The sequence below is a fragment of the Trematosphaeria pertusa genome (genome assembly GCF_010094035.1).
Source record: "Trematosphaeria pertusa strain CBS 122368 unplaced genomic scaffold BU26scaffold_1, whole genome shotgun sequence".
NCBI lineage: Eukaryota > Fungi > Ascomycota > Dothideomycetes > Pleosporales > Trematosphaeriaceae > Trematosphaeria > Trematosphaeria pertusa.
The window spans coordinates 187,110-200,162 of NW_022987212.1; the positions used below are offsets into that span (position 1 = coordinate 187,110).

The 13,053-nt window shown below is 54.4% G+C and overlaps 5 protein-coding genes across 5 annotated transcripts; 2 read left to right on the forward strand and 3 right to left on the reverse strand.

The window, feature by feature from the left end:
• Nucleotides 1–205: 205 nt before the first annotated feature.
• BU26DRAFT_557074 (uncharacterized protein) lies at nucleotides 206–3,226 on the reverse strand (the record flags this gene model as incomplete). Its single annotated transcript, XM_033832416.1, has 1 exon — nucleotides 206–3,226. One exon carries the CDS (start codon nucleotides 3,224–3,226, stop codon nucleotides 206–208), a length of 3,021 nt encoding a protein of 1,006 aa, XP_033690563.1.
• A 420-nt stretch (nucleotides 3,227–3,646) lies between these two features.
• BU26DRAFT_557075 (uncharacterized protein) lies at nucleotides 3,647–5,383 on the reverse strand (the record flags this gene model as incomplete). Its single annotated transcript, XM_033832417.1, has 5 exons — nucleotides 3,647–3,655; nucleotides 3,703–4,488; nucleotides 4,574–4,669; nucleotides 4,747–5,258; nucleotides 5,320–5,383. 5 exons carry the CDS (start codon nucleotides 5,381–5,383, stop codon nucleotides 3,647–3,649), a joined length of 1,467 nt encoding a protein of 488 aa, XP_033690564.1.
• A 1,227-nt stretch (nucleotides 5,384–6,610) lies between these two features.
• Nucleotides 6,611–8,155, reverse strand: BU26DRAFT_498376 (uncharacterized protein; the record flags this gene model as incomplete). Its single annotated transcript, XM_033826336.1, has 5 exons — nucleotides 6,611–6,748; nucleotides 6,807–7,061; nucleotides 7,506–7,547; nucleotides 7,696–7,764; nucleotides 7,880–8,155. 5 exons carry the CDS (start codon nucleotides 8,153–8,155, stop codon nucleotides 6,611–6,613), a joined length of 780 nt encoding a protein of 259 aa, XP_033690565.1.
• A 1,040-nt stretch (nucleotides 8,156–9,195) lies between these two features.
• Nucleotides 9,196–10,872, forward strand: BU26DRAFT_413160 (uncharacterized protein; the record flags this gene model as incomplete). Its single annotated transcript, XM_033823009.1, has 3 exons — nucleotides 9,196–9,435; nucleotides 9,487–9,543; nucleotides 9,595–10,872. 3 exons carry the CDS (start codon nucleotides 9,196–9,198, stop codon nucleotides 10,870–10,872), a joined length of 1,575 nt encoding a protein of 524 aa, XP_033690566.1.
• A 621-nt stretch (nucleotides 10,873–11,493) lies between these two features.
• On the forward strand, nucleotides 11,494–12,246 carry BU26DRAFT_526282 (GINS complex, Psf1 component; the record flags this gene model as incomplete). Its single annotated transcript, XM_033830688.1, has 3 exons — nucleotides 11,494–11,520; nucleotides 11,573–12,096; nucleotides 12,153–12,246. 3 exons carry the CDS (start codon nucleotides 11,494–11,496, stop codon nucleotides 12,244–12,246), a joined length of 645 nt encoding a protein of 214 aa, XP_033690567.1.
• Between the last annotated feature and the right edge of the window lie 807 nt (nucleotides 12,247–13,053).

Below are 13,053 nucleotides of genomic sequence, written 5' to 3' on the forward strand. Positions count from 1 at the left end.
TGCCGTTGTTTAAGTCTGGAAAGGGTGTGAGTGTTGGTGTTGGTGGGGTTGAGAAAGTTGGAGCTATGACTCTGCTGCTCGGGTAAAATTGCCTTTAGAGAAGGTTGCGGAGGAGCAGGGACTTTCAGCAGTCCGTAGACCATCACTTGCAGTTCTCAGTTAAACGTCCATGCGACATATACTGCAGTATTGCATATCCGTAGCTCTATAAAACTATCGCGTTCTTCACCTTCTCCGCTTCCCTCGTTTCCTCCAGAGTAGCAGCCTCCCGCAGCCATCTCTCGCCCTCCCACCTCTCCCAAGGCGTCTTCTCCACAGTCTCTCCCCAGTCAACTCTCCGTGGTGGGTAATAAAGTCCCATCTTCCACATTCTCACCTTCTCCATCACCTGTTGGGCCCGAGCCGTGTCCCCTTCCTCCCTGTCAATCCTCTGCTTCTCCTTGAACTCCTCCATAGTCTTCCTTTGCTTCGCTGCTTCCTCTTTGGACTGGGACCATGTGTCTTTCTTATCGTTCTTCCTAGGTTTCCAGTTACTATCATATCCGCTGTCTCCCTCAGGGGCTTCCATCTCCTCCAGTATACCTAACCTAAGCCTCTCAGTCTCCTCGGCGAGGGCCTTCTTCTCGTCCATGAGCGTCTCAATCTTCCGATACGCAGTCTCTCTATCTCCCTTAACCCTCGCCAGCATATCCTTCACGTCAGTCAACTGCCTCTCTACATCCTTAATCTTCCTCTGCAAGCCTTCCATGGCCCACCAGTCAGGATCGTTCTCTGGCATGCAGTCGTGGTAGTCTTTGATGTACTTCAGCATCTCTTCCTTTTGCATCTCGAGCTGGCTTTCGAGGTGACTGCGGTGCTTCTCGCATATCGCTTCCTTGGCTGTGTATTCGGTTTCCCAGTGCAGGGCTTGTTCCTGCCACTTCTGAGCTTGTTCTTTCATCAGGTTGCCGTGGTCTCGACAATCGGAAAGTCTGCTGCGCAACTCCTTGTTCTCGTGCCGTAACTCCGGGACCGTCTGGTACAGCTCCTTCACTTTTGTCTTCAACCTCTCACAGGTTGCCTTCAGCCTTTTGTGCCTCATTTTCTCGTTCTCATATAGCGGCTTCCACTTCAAATGCTGTTCATCCGTCATCTCGAGCTCCTCTTCCCGCTCCTTCTCTGCCTGCCGCAGTTGCTTCTCGGATTCCTGCATTTCCTTGTGGTACGGGGCAATCAGTCCTTTCACGTTGCTCAGCATCTCCATGTACTGATCTAGCAGCTTCCTTATCGACACGCGGATCATGACTATGCGCTTAGATTCGCCCTCGTCACTGGTATCAAGGATGTCTCTATACGCCTCGATGTCCCTAGTATTTCCGCGCATCGTCTGCCGAATCGTATCGATGTCTGCTTGGAGCTGCTGAATTGAGCCCGCATACGAATCCGAAGCCTCGTTTGTCGCTTCAGAGTTTGGCACGCCTTTCTCTACATCAGAAATCGCTATCTGGTAATCCTTGGTATCTCTTTCCAGGCACTTTATCTTCTCCTCCGCAGTCTCGCGAAGCGCTTTCTCCGCATCAACTAAGGCTTGCGCTTCAGCACACTGCTGTTCGAGCCACTTGACATGGTCTATGAGTTCTCCTTCCTCCTTCTCCAGACGCTCCTTCGCTGGCTTTGTGATGTCTAGGTCGTGCTGGAGTTTCTGTCTGGCTTCCTCAACGGAGGAAAGGCTCGTCTCTAAGGTGTTCTCCGAGTCGTTTGACTGACGTAATTGTTCTTCTAGTTCGGTGGTGCGCAATTCTGCTCGAGCGTTGGCTTCTTGCATCTCTTTCCGAACTGCGCTCTCGGAGGCCCTCGCTTGAACCAAGTGTTGTTCGAGATCTCGAATCCGTTGTGCTTGGCCCGTAATCATCTTCTGATCCTCGTTCATTGCGGCCGGTTCATCCGTTCCTCTCATGGGACGTTTCATCTCTGCAAGCTCACCTTCCGCAAAGTTCTTCGCTTCCTTCTCCCTTACAAGCTCATCTTGCAAACTCCGTATCAGACCTCGTAACTCTATCAACTCCGCCTCCTTGGCTCTCAGCACATCCTCGTGCTCTCGCTGGATTTGCTTGACCTTGAGTTCATACATGTTCCAGGCCTCCTGCTCGCTATTTTTCAATCGCTCAATGTCTTTAGTTAGCTCTCTGATTCTCGTTTCGCACCGCTCCACTGGCTGCGGCTGCGGCCTGAACTCGTCTTCCAGGGTTGCTGTGTCGGCTTGCACCCGGGACGTTAGCCCTGCTACGTCTTCGGATGTTTTAATAGCTGGGAGCACGCTGTTACGCTTCCTCATCAATGAGTTCGCGCTATTTGGTCTACCGTTATCCTGCGAAGACGTTCCCGATGCCAACGATGTGTATCTGCGTCCGACGTACGGAGATTTCTCAATCCGCGTCTCGACTCTCCCAGTAATCGAGTGAGACCGCTTCAACGTATCTGGCGCCTCACTCCGCGCTCTAGAAACCTGCCTACTCAACGGGCCCAGCCACGAGCCCTGCCGCGAAACAGGTCGACTGGGCGACGTGCTGCTAGGAAGCCGTTCCTTCGGCGTTAACGGTTGTGTGCTACCTGGCTTTGGCGGATGACCCGGGGGAAGATCAACTTTGCTACTTTGCTTCATCATGGAGGCTTTGGTCGGCCGCAGATAATGTTTGAAGTCCTTTTGCGTGCCGACGCTTCTTTGCTGGTTGAGTAATGCGGAAATGTCGTCTAGATTCCCCCCGTACGATCTTTGCAGGAAAGTTTGTTGGACCATGGGGCTTATCATTTCGTAGATTCGCACGGCGAGCTCCTCGTCGTTTGGGATCGCTGCCATTAACATGCTCAATGCGTCTTTTAGGAGAACTTGAGCACCTCCTTCGGAGGACTCTGCATCGGATTCTTCTTCTGTTTCTCCTAGTGCTATGGAGGTGGGTGGATGTTTCAGTGTGCTATCGAATGCTTCTTCATTGTCGCTGTCTTCTCCGTTCGATGTATGTTCTCCAGGGCTGTCGGTGTCAGTTAGGCTGGCCGGTTTACTTTCGTGGGAAATCTCGCCATCCGAGCTGTTGTCACTACAGAAGGATGCGCCATAGTCCTGATCATACGATGCAGGGTTCTCGTCTATGTTGGACAAGGGCCGCCTTCCGCCTCTGCTGACTTCACTCCGGCTCGGGGGCATTGGGAACGAAGGCGGTCGCCGTGGATTTTGGTTAGGTGGGGACATGGCGTGCACGCATTCAGAATCTCACAGTGTGCTAGGAGATCTTAGACGAGAGTGACTGTATGATGTCTCGAAGCACGGTGCAAAAGCATTATTCGCTGGAAAGTGTCAATATCGTTACGTCTAGAGAAGGGGACATTCATTCATCCAGCCCCAAGCTGTCGCATGAAGTTTCATCCCTCTTTCAAAGCTATTGTTAGGAAGTGATGCCTCTTGTCCCAAACCGTGAGCCGCCAAGGCAACAAAGAAGCACGTTCCTACTCTTTGTCGCTTACTACTAGAGCATTCTCTCTCGGTACCGTCCCCATGGCTTATTTGTCTCCACTGCCCAAGGCGCTACACGGCAAGATCCATGCCCCTTGCCGCCATCATCCCTCACCTCACCCCACTAAGCCCCCCTCCCGCCGCCCTAACCCTCCCCCCTCACTTCCTCTTGGCGGCCTCAATATTCGCCGATCTTCCCCAGGCACTCCCCTCACCTTCGGGAAATAGTACTTCCCAAACCATCTATTCCTACCCACAGCATACCCGCTTGTCACAGGCGTCCTATCCAGCATGCCCTTCATCCAAGCCTTATAGTCTGCATCCGCCTTGAGCATCTCGTATGCAATGCCGAGCGGGAACAGGAAGAAGAGATTGCTACCGCGGCTCTTTTCGGGCGCGTGCATTTGGAATTCGAAGGCGCGGCATATTTCGATGGCGAGGTCCCGTAGCGTATCCACGTCGTCGGGGAGGAGGAGCGCTCCGCGGGGATGCGTGGACAGCGGGAAGGATGTTGCTGTAGCGGCGAGGAAGGCGGTCTGCTGGGCGATGGTGGTGTCTGCTGCGGTGGTGGTGAGATCAGAGAGGGGCTCGATCAGGCCTAGGAGAAAGAGCTGGATGGCGTTGTAGAGCAGTATCTCGGCGGCGTTTTCGTGGCTCCCGCGGAAGTGTAATCGGCGAGCAATAACTCGTGTCTTCGCTTCCGCCGCTGTGGGTTTAGTCTCGTATGCCGCGTCCGGATTGAGAAGCTCCCAGGTGTAGCGCCAGCAGTAGAGGAAGAAGAGAGTTGCTTTCACGCGCTCGAGATGCGCCAAGCGAGCCGATGGGTCGTCATTATTGTGCTGTAACTCGCCGGCGCGGAAGAGCAGGCCGGGGATGTCGACGAGGATGTCTGTGAGGTGGTTTTGCTGGCTTTTTGACGCCGGGTCGAGGGCCCAGGGGATGGTTTTCCACTCCTCGGAGGCCAGAAAGAGGGGTTGGCGGGCGAGGATGAAGGACGTCGCCTGAGGCATAATTAGTAGATGAGTAAACATATGGGTGGAAGGTGATTACTAGAGTAGCTCCAGCGGACTCGAACGCCCTACGCACTGGAACATTCTGAAAGCGGAAGGGTCCCGCGACCTGCAGCAGCATGATAAGCCCCTTTACATGCGAGACTGCGGCCGCTTGATCTTCTTCGTATGACTACAACTACCGTCAGCACCTCTGTAAACCAAGCCAAACCAAACCACTTTACTAACTCGCAAAGAAAGTTGACTTACAGCATGCATCAACAGCACCAGCACCGGGATTATCATCCTCTCCACCCCCTCCCCGCTCGGCTCCGCCAATCTCATCCGCAACTGTGCAAGTACCTTCCCATAATGCAAACAAGCCTGTAACTGAATATCCTCCTTATGATGGAAGATGCCAAAGAAGATGCCCGACAGCGCCCGCACAGCCTGCGTGCTCAACTGATCGAGCAGCTCCTGCGCTGCCGGTTCCAACCAGCCGTTCCCGTACGTCTTCCACACGAAATTGTGCAGCATAAACGCGGTGCAGACTTCGGATTGGAAGGCTGCCAGGCTGAGCTCCATGGGCAGCTCGGCAGTGCGTATCCGGGGCACGACTCTGACGGGCGTGTTACCGACGAGTTGGATTGGTGCGGATGATTGGTTTGATGTGGGCTGATTGAAGGGCGCGGTTGATGTGTTAATGAACTGTAATCCGGTACTGTAACCAGCACATGCGTAACCGCTCTTCTTGCACCTCTCGCACGTCGGCTTGCCCTCGTCTAGAGCCGGCTCATTGTCAGTCAAAACCCAGTTAGTGAGATGCTTTGGGTCTGTAAATACCACACTTGATCCTCCTCTTCTTGCACGTTCTGCATGCTTTCGACTTGCCCGCGACACCAACCATATCGTAGTCGTGTGCACCTCGAAAGATGTTGCCGAAAGAGGAATGGTCGGTCTAGGCAATGAGCACGGGTGCGCGAGAGGAGAAGGTCAAGAGAATGAGAAGTAGAGGGTTGGGTCACGTGGAGTGAGACGAACCCCTGCATCGCAGGGTGAGTGGTTGGATAGATTGTATGGCTAGCCGCTTTGGGGTAGCCGGAGGATATCCGCGTTCAACCTCACTTCAGTGGAGATGATTCCGGCGTGAGGATAGTGACAACAACCGTCTGGATACAATCTGGTAGTTTCTGAATACCAGTCGTAAAAGGGCGTAGGAAGGAACTATTCGCCAATATCTTGCACGAAGACCACCTTCGTCAAGGCACATATCGAGTGCTACGAGCATTGAATGTCCACCGATACGGGAAAAGCTGAACGGTACGTTGAAGAGAAAACAAATTCGAAACACATGTATGCAACGCTAGGCTGCGGGGCGGCGGGCCGGGGTCAAAGCTTCGAACGGCTGAGGTGCAAAGATATGCCCCTTCGCAGCTCTGCTTTAGAATCTTGCCATGACATCCGACGGTGTGTCCGACCTTGCGGATAGACGAGTGAGGCTTACCTTGCGGCTCAATCCTGTATATGTATCTCAGCCGTCTGGGGCGTGGTTCGGTTCGGAAATAGCCTCCCTCGGGATCTCACTCCTAATTCTCCGTATCTGTGCGCCCTGGTGGGTGGGCATTTGGGAGTCGAGATCGACAAGATCAGACCACACGTGCATATGCAAGCCAGATCCATATGCTGCCATATTCCTGTTGGAGTTACCCTCAGTGCGGCGCGGTGCTGACACAACCACAGCCGTTGAGCCACCAACGCGCCGCACTAGCGTTCCAAACCTTTATTCCAACCTACCCATATGTAGTATACGTTAGCCCCCTAGGCAGGGAAGAAAAAGCGAATATCCTGGTGCGCAATGTACGCATTGACTTTCGTAGAATCATGGTTGGCACTATGCGGGATGGCACTCTGCGGGACAGCCGCTCGGCGATAGACGACGTAAATCCGGGGTGAGCGAGCGAAGGCCGGTCAAGAGAATGGTTCGGCTCGGCAGGGGGTGCAATGCGCAGGCTGGACTGGGATTCCCGTGATGGTTCCGACCATGGTTAAGCAGTTCGTGATGTGGAGATGCTAGGCCCAGCCCCCCGAAAAGACGAGCGGTTTACGTACCACTCGAGCATCCGTGGAATTGATATCAGGATATCTTCATTGGCCAAGACGAAGGAGTCCCGTAGAAATGGACAGAGATGGCGAGCAGTGCGGAGCCGCCAGGGGCGCGGAGAGGACTGCTGCCGGCGACAGCAGACGTAATGAAGGGAGGCGCCAACGAAAGCTAGATGACTAGGTCAATGCCGGAAGGTATCATTCTATCGGGAATTATGAGGACGTACGAGCAAATGTCGCGAGATGGACTCATGCACGCTCAGGTGTCTGTGATGTTGCTCAACTGGGCGATCGATGGACTGGTGCACTGGAGATGTATAGTGGTAGTGGTAGTTTCTGATCGCAGCGGCTTCTGGGTAGCTTCTCAATGTCAAGTGCATAAACCACGTTTCCCAGAAGTAGATATTACTTAAGTGCCACCTAGGTCGACCGTAACCCCCTTGTAACCCCTTTGAAGCTATGGTGCTGTCGTTTTGAGGGCACTATTATGGGGTTCATCGGAACCGAAGCCCTACCCGCCCAGCGAAGCATCGTGATATTGATGTGTTTGCCTTATGCTTAGGGCGCTCCGGTCAACACCGTTGCCGCTGTTCACCCCACGGAGCAAAACAGCCCCTGATTCAGACCCGCAATCAGGGCAAGCGATGGAGTGGCAACCGTCTCATTCCTCGCTTGCCCAATCCAATCATTTGTCGCGGCTCTCAACCTTGGTTACACAACGTCGAAACAGTGTTTGGTTGTCATCCCATTCGGGTCATAGCGTGCATTCCTAAGGCAGGGCCGGACAGGGAAAAGCACCCGGGACGCATATTGGAATGATCGGCCGGAAGCAACCGAGCTTTGGCTGCATGCGACGGGCATGACGCTGTGCCATGACGAGCGCGGCATCGCGGACTGTAACGGGTTTCCAAGGTGTGTTAGCCTACCATGACGGGGATGCCGAACACCGAAGACGCTCTGGATGAGCTCTAGAAACATGAAAGCAATTTCCAAGCCGAAGATCTCGACGCGTACTGGTGAGAACGATTATCGTCTAAAATGCGGTGAAATGAGACGAGGACGTCGCGACGGGAGGGGCAGCGCAGCCGGGCCGGGTATTGCCTGCATCGGACTCACTGACTGCAGGTCAAAGATGTTGGGTATGCTGGGTATGTCGCGCCAGCCGTGCAAGTAGGTGACAATAAGCTGTTACAGGTAGTCAATTTAGACTCTCTTAAAGGTGCTCTGGTGCGGTGACCTCAGATCTGAGGTACCATCCTCATCAGAGCCTTGCCACGATTATCCAGCGTGGTGACCTGACAGCGATGCGGTTACCCGCTGCAAAAAGGACGCTTGGGCCAGGCTGGACATCCATGGGGGGACACGCTGCGTTCGACTGGCTGAAGAGTAAGACAGTAGTCGTGCTAGTCCCTTCCTGTTGGCTTCGGATGGGCAGATGTGGTCCCCAGCGAATGGGAGGAATGTGGGTCTCGAATTTGGTGCGACGGCGCACTCTCTCAGTGCGCACGCCAACGGCTAAGGCTACAGCAGGGCTTGCAACTTGCCCTGAAGGGTCTGGAGTCCACATGACTACCATGGGTGATTGGACGGGCCTGGCAAGATCGGCAGACAGCCACAGCTGGGCATGGAGCTCGCAGTCGCTTTCTCTCCCGTCAGGGCCGAATGAAATAAGACCTGACGGCGGGGGGGATCGTGGCGCTCATCGGCCATTGCTTCTCCCGGGAAGGTATGGGCAGCCGTTTTCAACCAACCGTTTCGAGCGAGGTCTGATACCTCGGACTCAGGAACGATGGAAGGCCCCGCGGATTAGCCTCTTATCTTCACACACACATCTGCCTCGACAGAGTGTTCCATTCCAAAAGCAGCGTTGGTTACCAAATGTGGCAAGCTCCAGAAGCCATCACGGATCCGGTGTTCTTTGTCCGTCTTCAGCGACCAGGTGAGCTACAGTCTACGTGAGCAGTCGGCCTCGAGCCTCAGCAGTCGCTACAAATACCTCTTGGGGACTCAGGTCAACAGACAAAGAACTGCTGCCCATCGATTCGCCTCCTCGCGACTCCCAAAGTGGGACCCCTTCGACAAAGAAACGCGCGAGCCCATCAAATCTCAGACACTCCACGTTCTGTCTGAGGTCAACTCCTGCGTCTCCCTACCATTTGGATTGATTGCCTGAGTACCAAGGAATGCGCCGGTGAGAAGCGGGTATCTGCAACAGGTTCGTCGCTGAACTCTTTGCGAACTGCCGTGCATAATTGCGGCGGAAGCAAACCCATCATATGCAGCAACGTACTATGTCCCCTTACTGACACATGTTCAGGAACACAAGTGGCCCGAAACATTCGTCCTAAAAGCCTTCCAGAAGCGCGATAGAATCGGTTCTTCGCGTAACAGTAGCGGACTCCTGCGGGTCTATCTTTCGCCGTAGAGCAGAACTCGCCACCGCCTACAGAGCGTTTGATATCCGTTGCTTTTCTTCCTCAGCTGTTCTTTGAGGATAGATCATTCCGGTCGCCAATCGTTTCGCATTGAGTCCGGAAGTTGAAATCGAGATTGCATCGTTAGAGCATCGCCACACTTTCGTGCCGTTGAATCCGTGCGCCGGCGCGCTTCATCGCTATGAAGGCTGAGACTCTCGTCCAGCACCACCCTCCTACCCCACCCAATGCTAGCATCGAGCTTCAACCAGGCTTTCACCAGATCGCACCATACAATGTCGACCGCAATTACGCATACAATGAACCCCAATCGCTAGGGACATATGGATCTCCAGGAGCTGCGGTGCCCGAGGGACTCTCCCACCACTCGTCGCAGGTTGACAGTCAGTCTGGCGCAGGATTTGGATTAGGTATCCAATATGTAAGGAAAGCCATCCCCGTTAACCGACACATTCAGCTAACGAATCCCCAGGATGGATACAGCGAAGACCCGGCATACTACCAGGAAGGGCAATACAACGGGTTGCCGGTGAGTAGAGCTTCGTATGGAGGGCAAAGCCCGGGTACTGACGAAGAAAAGACCGACCAGACGATGCTCTCGGGATCACCGCCGACACCGCGATCCGCGACCGATCACGACGATTCCGGTAGACGAACCCGAAGTGGCCGGACTATTGCACCATCCAGCTCACCCCCGGAAGCAGAGAAGCCACGCCCCAAAGCCACTCCGAAATCAAAGAAGTCCAAAGCCGGCAAAAGCGAGAAACCGAAGACGCCGAAGCTGACTGCTCCACTAAGTATCTTGACGAAAAACATGACCGCTATACCGGTCAAAAACATGGAGGAATGGGTGAACAGGCCGGCAGAGGTGAGAAGGAGAGAAGTTGAAAAGCGCAATGGATACGTGACCAGGCCCATGAACTCTTTCATGTTATACCGGTCCGCGTATGCCGAACGAACCAAGCAGTGGTGCCTTCAAAACAACCATCAAGTCGTGTCCTCTGTCTCAGGGGAAAGCTGGCCGCTTGAGCCTCCCGAAATCCGAGAATTGTATAACGAATACGCGAAGATCGAAAGAATCAATCACCAGAACGCGCACCCGACCTACAAGTTCTCCCCGAGCAAGGCTTCACCGCCGTCGCGTAAGCGGAAAGGGGACTATTCCGACGAAGAACCAAGCGATCTCGATGACGGGGAATGGAACCCGGGACACGGCAGATTCAGAACCCGGCACTCCAGACGGCCGGATAGAAATCTTGATCGTCCGACAAACATCGTGAATACCGAGTACTTCGACCGCTCGTTCGGGCCGAATGGTGCTGCTATGAACAAGTCCAGCTGGGAAATGACCAACGAAGGAAGGCCTATGCCTATGCCGATGACACAGGGCGACCTCTATAACCAGTATTTCCAGACGTCAGTCCATCCGAATATGGGCATGGGGCCTGGCGTAATGGAAGACTTGCGGTTTCGGCGAGTCGATACACCAATTTCGTCAATGCAGTTCTCAGCAGGCCATGCGTTGCTAGGCCTCCCCGGAGGTACCACGGAAGATCTAATGCAGCTGCATTCGCATGCAAGTACGCCTCTAGGAGATGATTCCCAGGTCGACCCAATGCTTCTGGCGTTCGATGGTGGCCACCATCACGACGTGGGGCCTGCCGTAGCGCAGCACCCTGAGTTTCGGAACGGGCATATCGGTATGATTGAGAGGGAGCTGGGCCAGGACAGCGTCAACAATCTCCTCGTAGCAGCAGCGGCACACGAAGAGTTCCACCCCGAGGCATGGCAGCATGACCCAAACATGGCCCCGATGGAGGAAGAGTCGGAATTCGAGAAATGGATGGGCGATCATTAGCCTGGATGGCCGTCAGCGCAGAGGCTTTAGGGAGTGCGGTCGAGCCATCGACTGCCAAGGCGTCCTGCCTAGAACCCTACTGCTGTGGTATATGTACAGAAAAGGATCGTCGGACTCCCGTTCTGCTTCGGATGTTTATCGTCGCAACGGGGGAGGGAAATACCCATTGCGCAGCCAGGAGTTGGGAGGCAGTCTGATAAGCTTTGTTTGCTCTTTTTCTCATTAGTACTTAGAATGTCAATCAATTATAGAATCTTCAACCCATGCCAAGTGAGTTCAGGGCTCAGTGGCTTCCTCCGGTCCTGGTTGTGGTCCGGTGCGAGAGACAAAGGCATTGCTTTGTTGCAGAAGATGGTCAAGCGAGCGCCCTGAGTGAAGCGATTGGCACCGTCGGAGGTGGGTGTTGCGAGTTTGGTGAAGAAAGTGTGCTGGAGAATCGGCGGGCGATGTGTGAGAGGGACTCGGTGAGCACGGACCATAACCCCACTCATCTGGCCTAGCGCGACGCGGTAGAACGCGCCCTTGCTCGGCGTTGTTAATTGTCGATTGTAGGCTTCTTTAATGCAGAAACCGAATGCACAGCTTCGACGTCTGATTCCTTGCTAATAGTCCACAATCGCCATGTACGGAGAGATCGGGAACAAGCTGGTATTTCCTTCGTCCTCGAAATGGACAGCAGGCCATCTGACAGTGTCCCCAGGTCCAGCATGCAAAACGGACGCAATCGCTTGCCCACCTTCCGCCGTATCAAACAGAAATGGTCCGCGCTGTCGCCCGAGAGGCTCGCGACCTGGACAAAGATGTTGCAACCATCCTCGAGCCCTTCGCGGGGTCCTTCAACCCCTCCGCCGAGCCTGCTACTGCCTGCGCGCTGTTAGTAAATCACTTGTGCATGAGGAGAAACAAGCGCTGCTTGCTGGCTTATCATCGCGTGCGGACGGACAAGCTGGAGGAGATGTGCTGGAGCGGCATTGACGTGCTGGAGCGGCAGCAGCAGCAGTCAAACAAAGCCGGCGAGGGAGTAGCGTCAATGGGGCCGGATAGCAATTCGAGCAGCTTGAGTCCTGAAGAGGAGGAATATGTTCGGCAATACAGCGACTTGCTTGCTGCATACAAAGGGCAATGGACAGACATTGATCTGACTGGCAGCCTTGAGCCACCAAAGGACCTGTTCATTGACGTCCGGGTGCTCAAAGACGCTGGCGAAATTCAGACTGAATACGGGTGCGTATTTCGTCGTTCCCGTGCCGCAAATGTCGAATCAAATTGACCATGATCAGCGCGATCACTTTGACCAAGAATAGTCAATTCTACGTACGCCAGGGCGACGTAGAGCGACTTATTGCACAGGGATACCTCCAGCGCTTGAGCTGAGTCGGGTATTGAGTGCACTGAACTGCGGCTCCAGGCCGTCTTCCGATGCGTACGAAGCGTGGCCTCTATGCGAGCACCCTTTTGGCCTGCGTCCGTCCGCTTCCAGAAGTGCCAATGCCTCCCAATCGACGATCATGGCCGAACATCGGATGTAAAGTACGCATTATTGTCTTTGCAGGCAGATGGAGCACCGCGGATTCGTTGCTCGAAACATAGCCGTGGGGGTTGATGCAGGATACAGATCACGCGAAGACCAGATCCTAATGGCGTCTTGCAGAACTCGGCCATGATTCGACGACGAAGGCCCAAGATGCGGAGACGGAACCGATGAGCTGGTTGCTAGGTTACTGATGAGGGGCTGGCCTGAGCGACTTTGACTGATGACCTGTTGAACTGCAGGTGGAACGAGAGGCAGGGCTCTTGATGCAGGATCCGCAGCACGAGCGTGTTTGGTGGCACATGAACCTCCGGCAAGCTGCAGCCTCGCCAGTTCTCACTGCACGAACGCGTCCCGACTCTTGTGATTTGCTGAGAAGGATTGCGGCGCATTCGCTAATGCACTAAACGGCGGGCCGGGGTATCGGATATGAGTGAGGAGACTGCATCTCACATGTTTTCCTCGACCACTCTCGTCGCCATTGCTAGCCAGCGTGGTGTGATGCCCGCAAATTTCCAATTGACTGCTTCGGCGGCGCTGCGAGGAGCTGAATCTGGTGAGACGGTAGTATATGCAGCAGTAAATAGCCGTGAAATGCAAGCCCTGGGGCGAGAGGCGGGGCTTGGCAAATGACGTTGGCTGGATGGTCG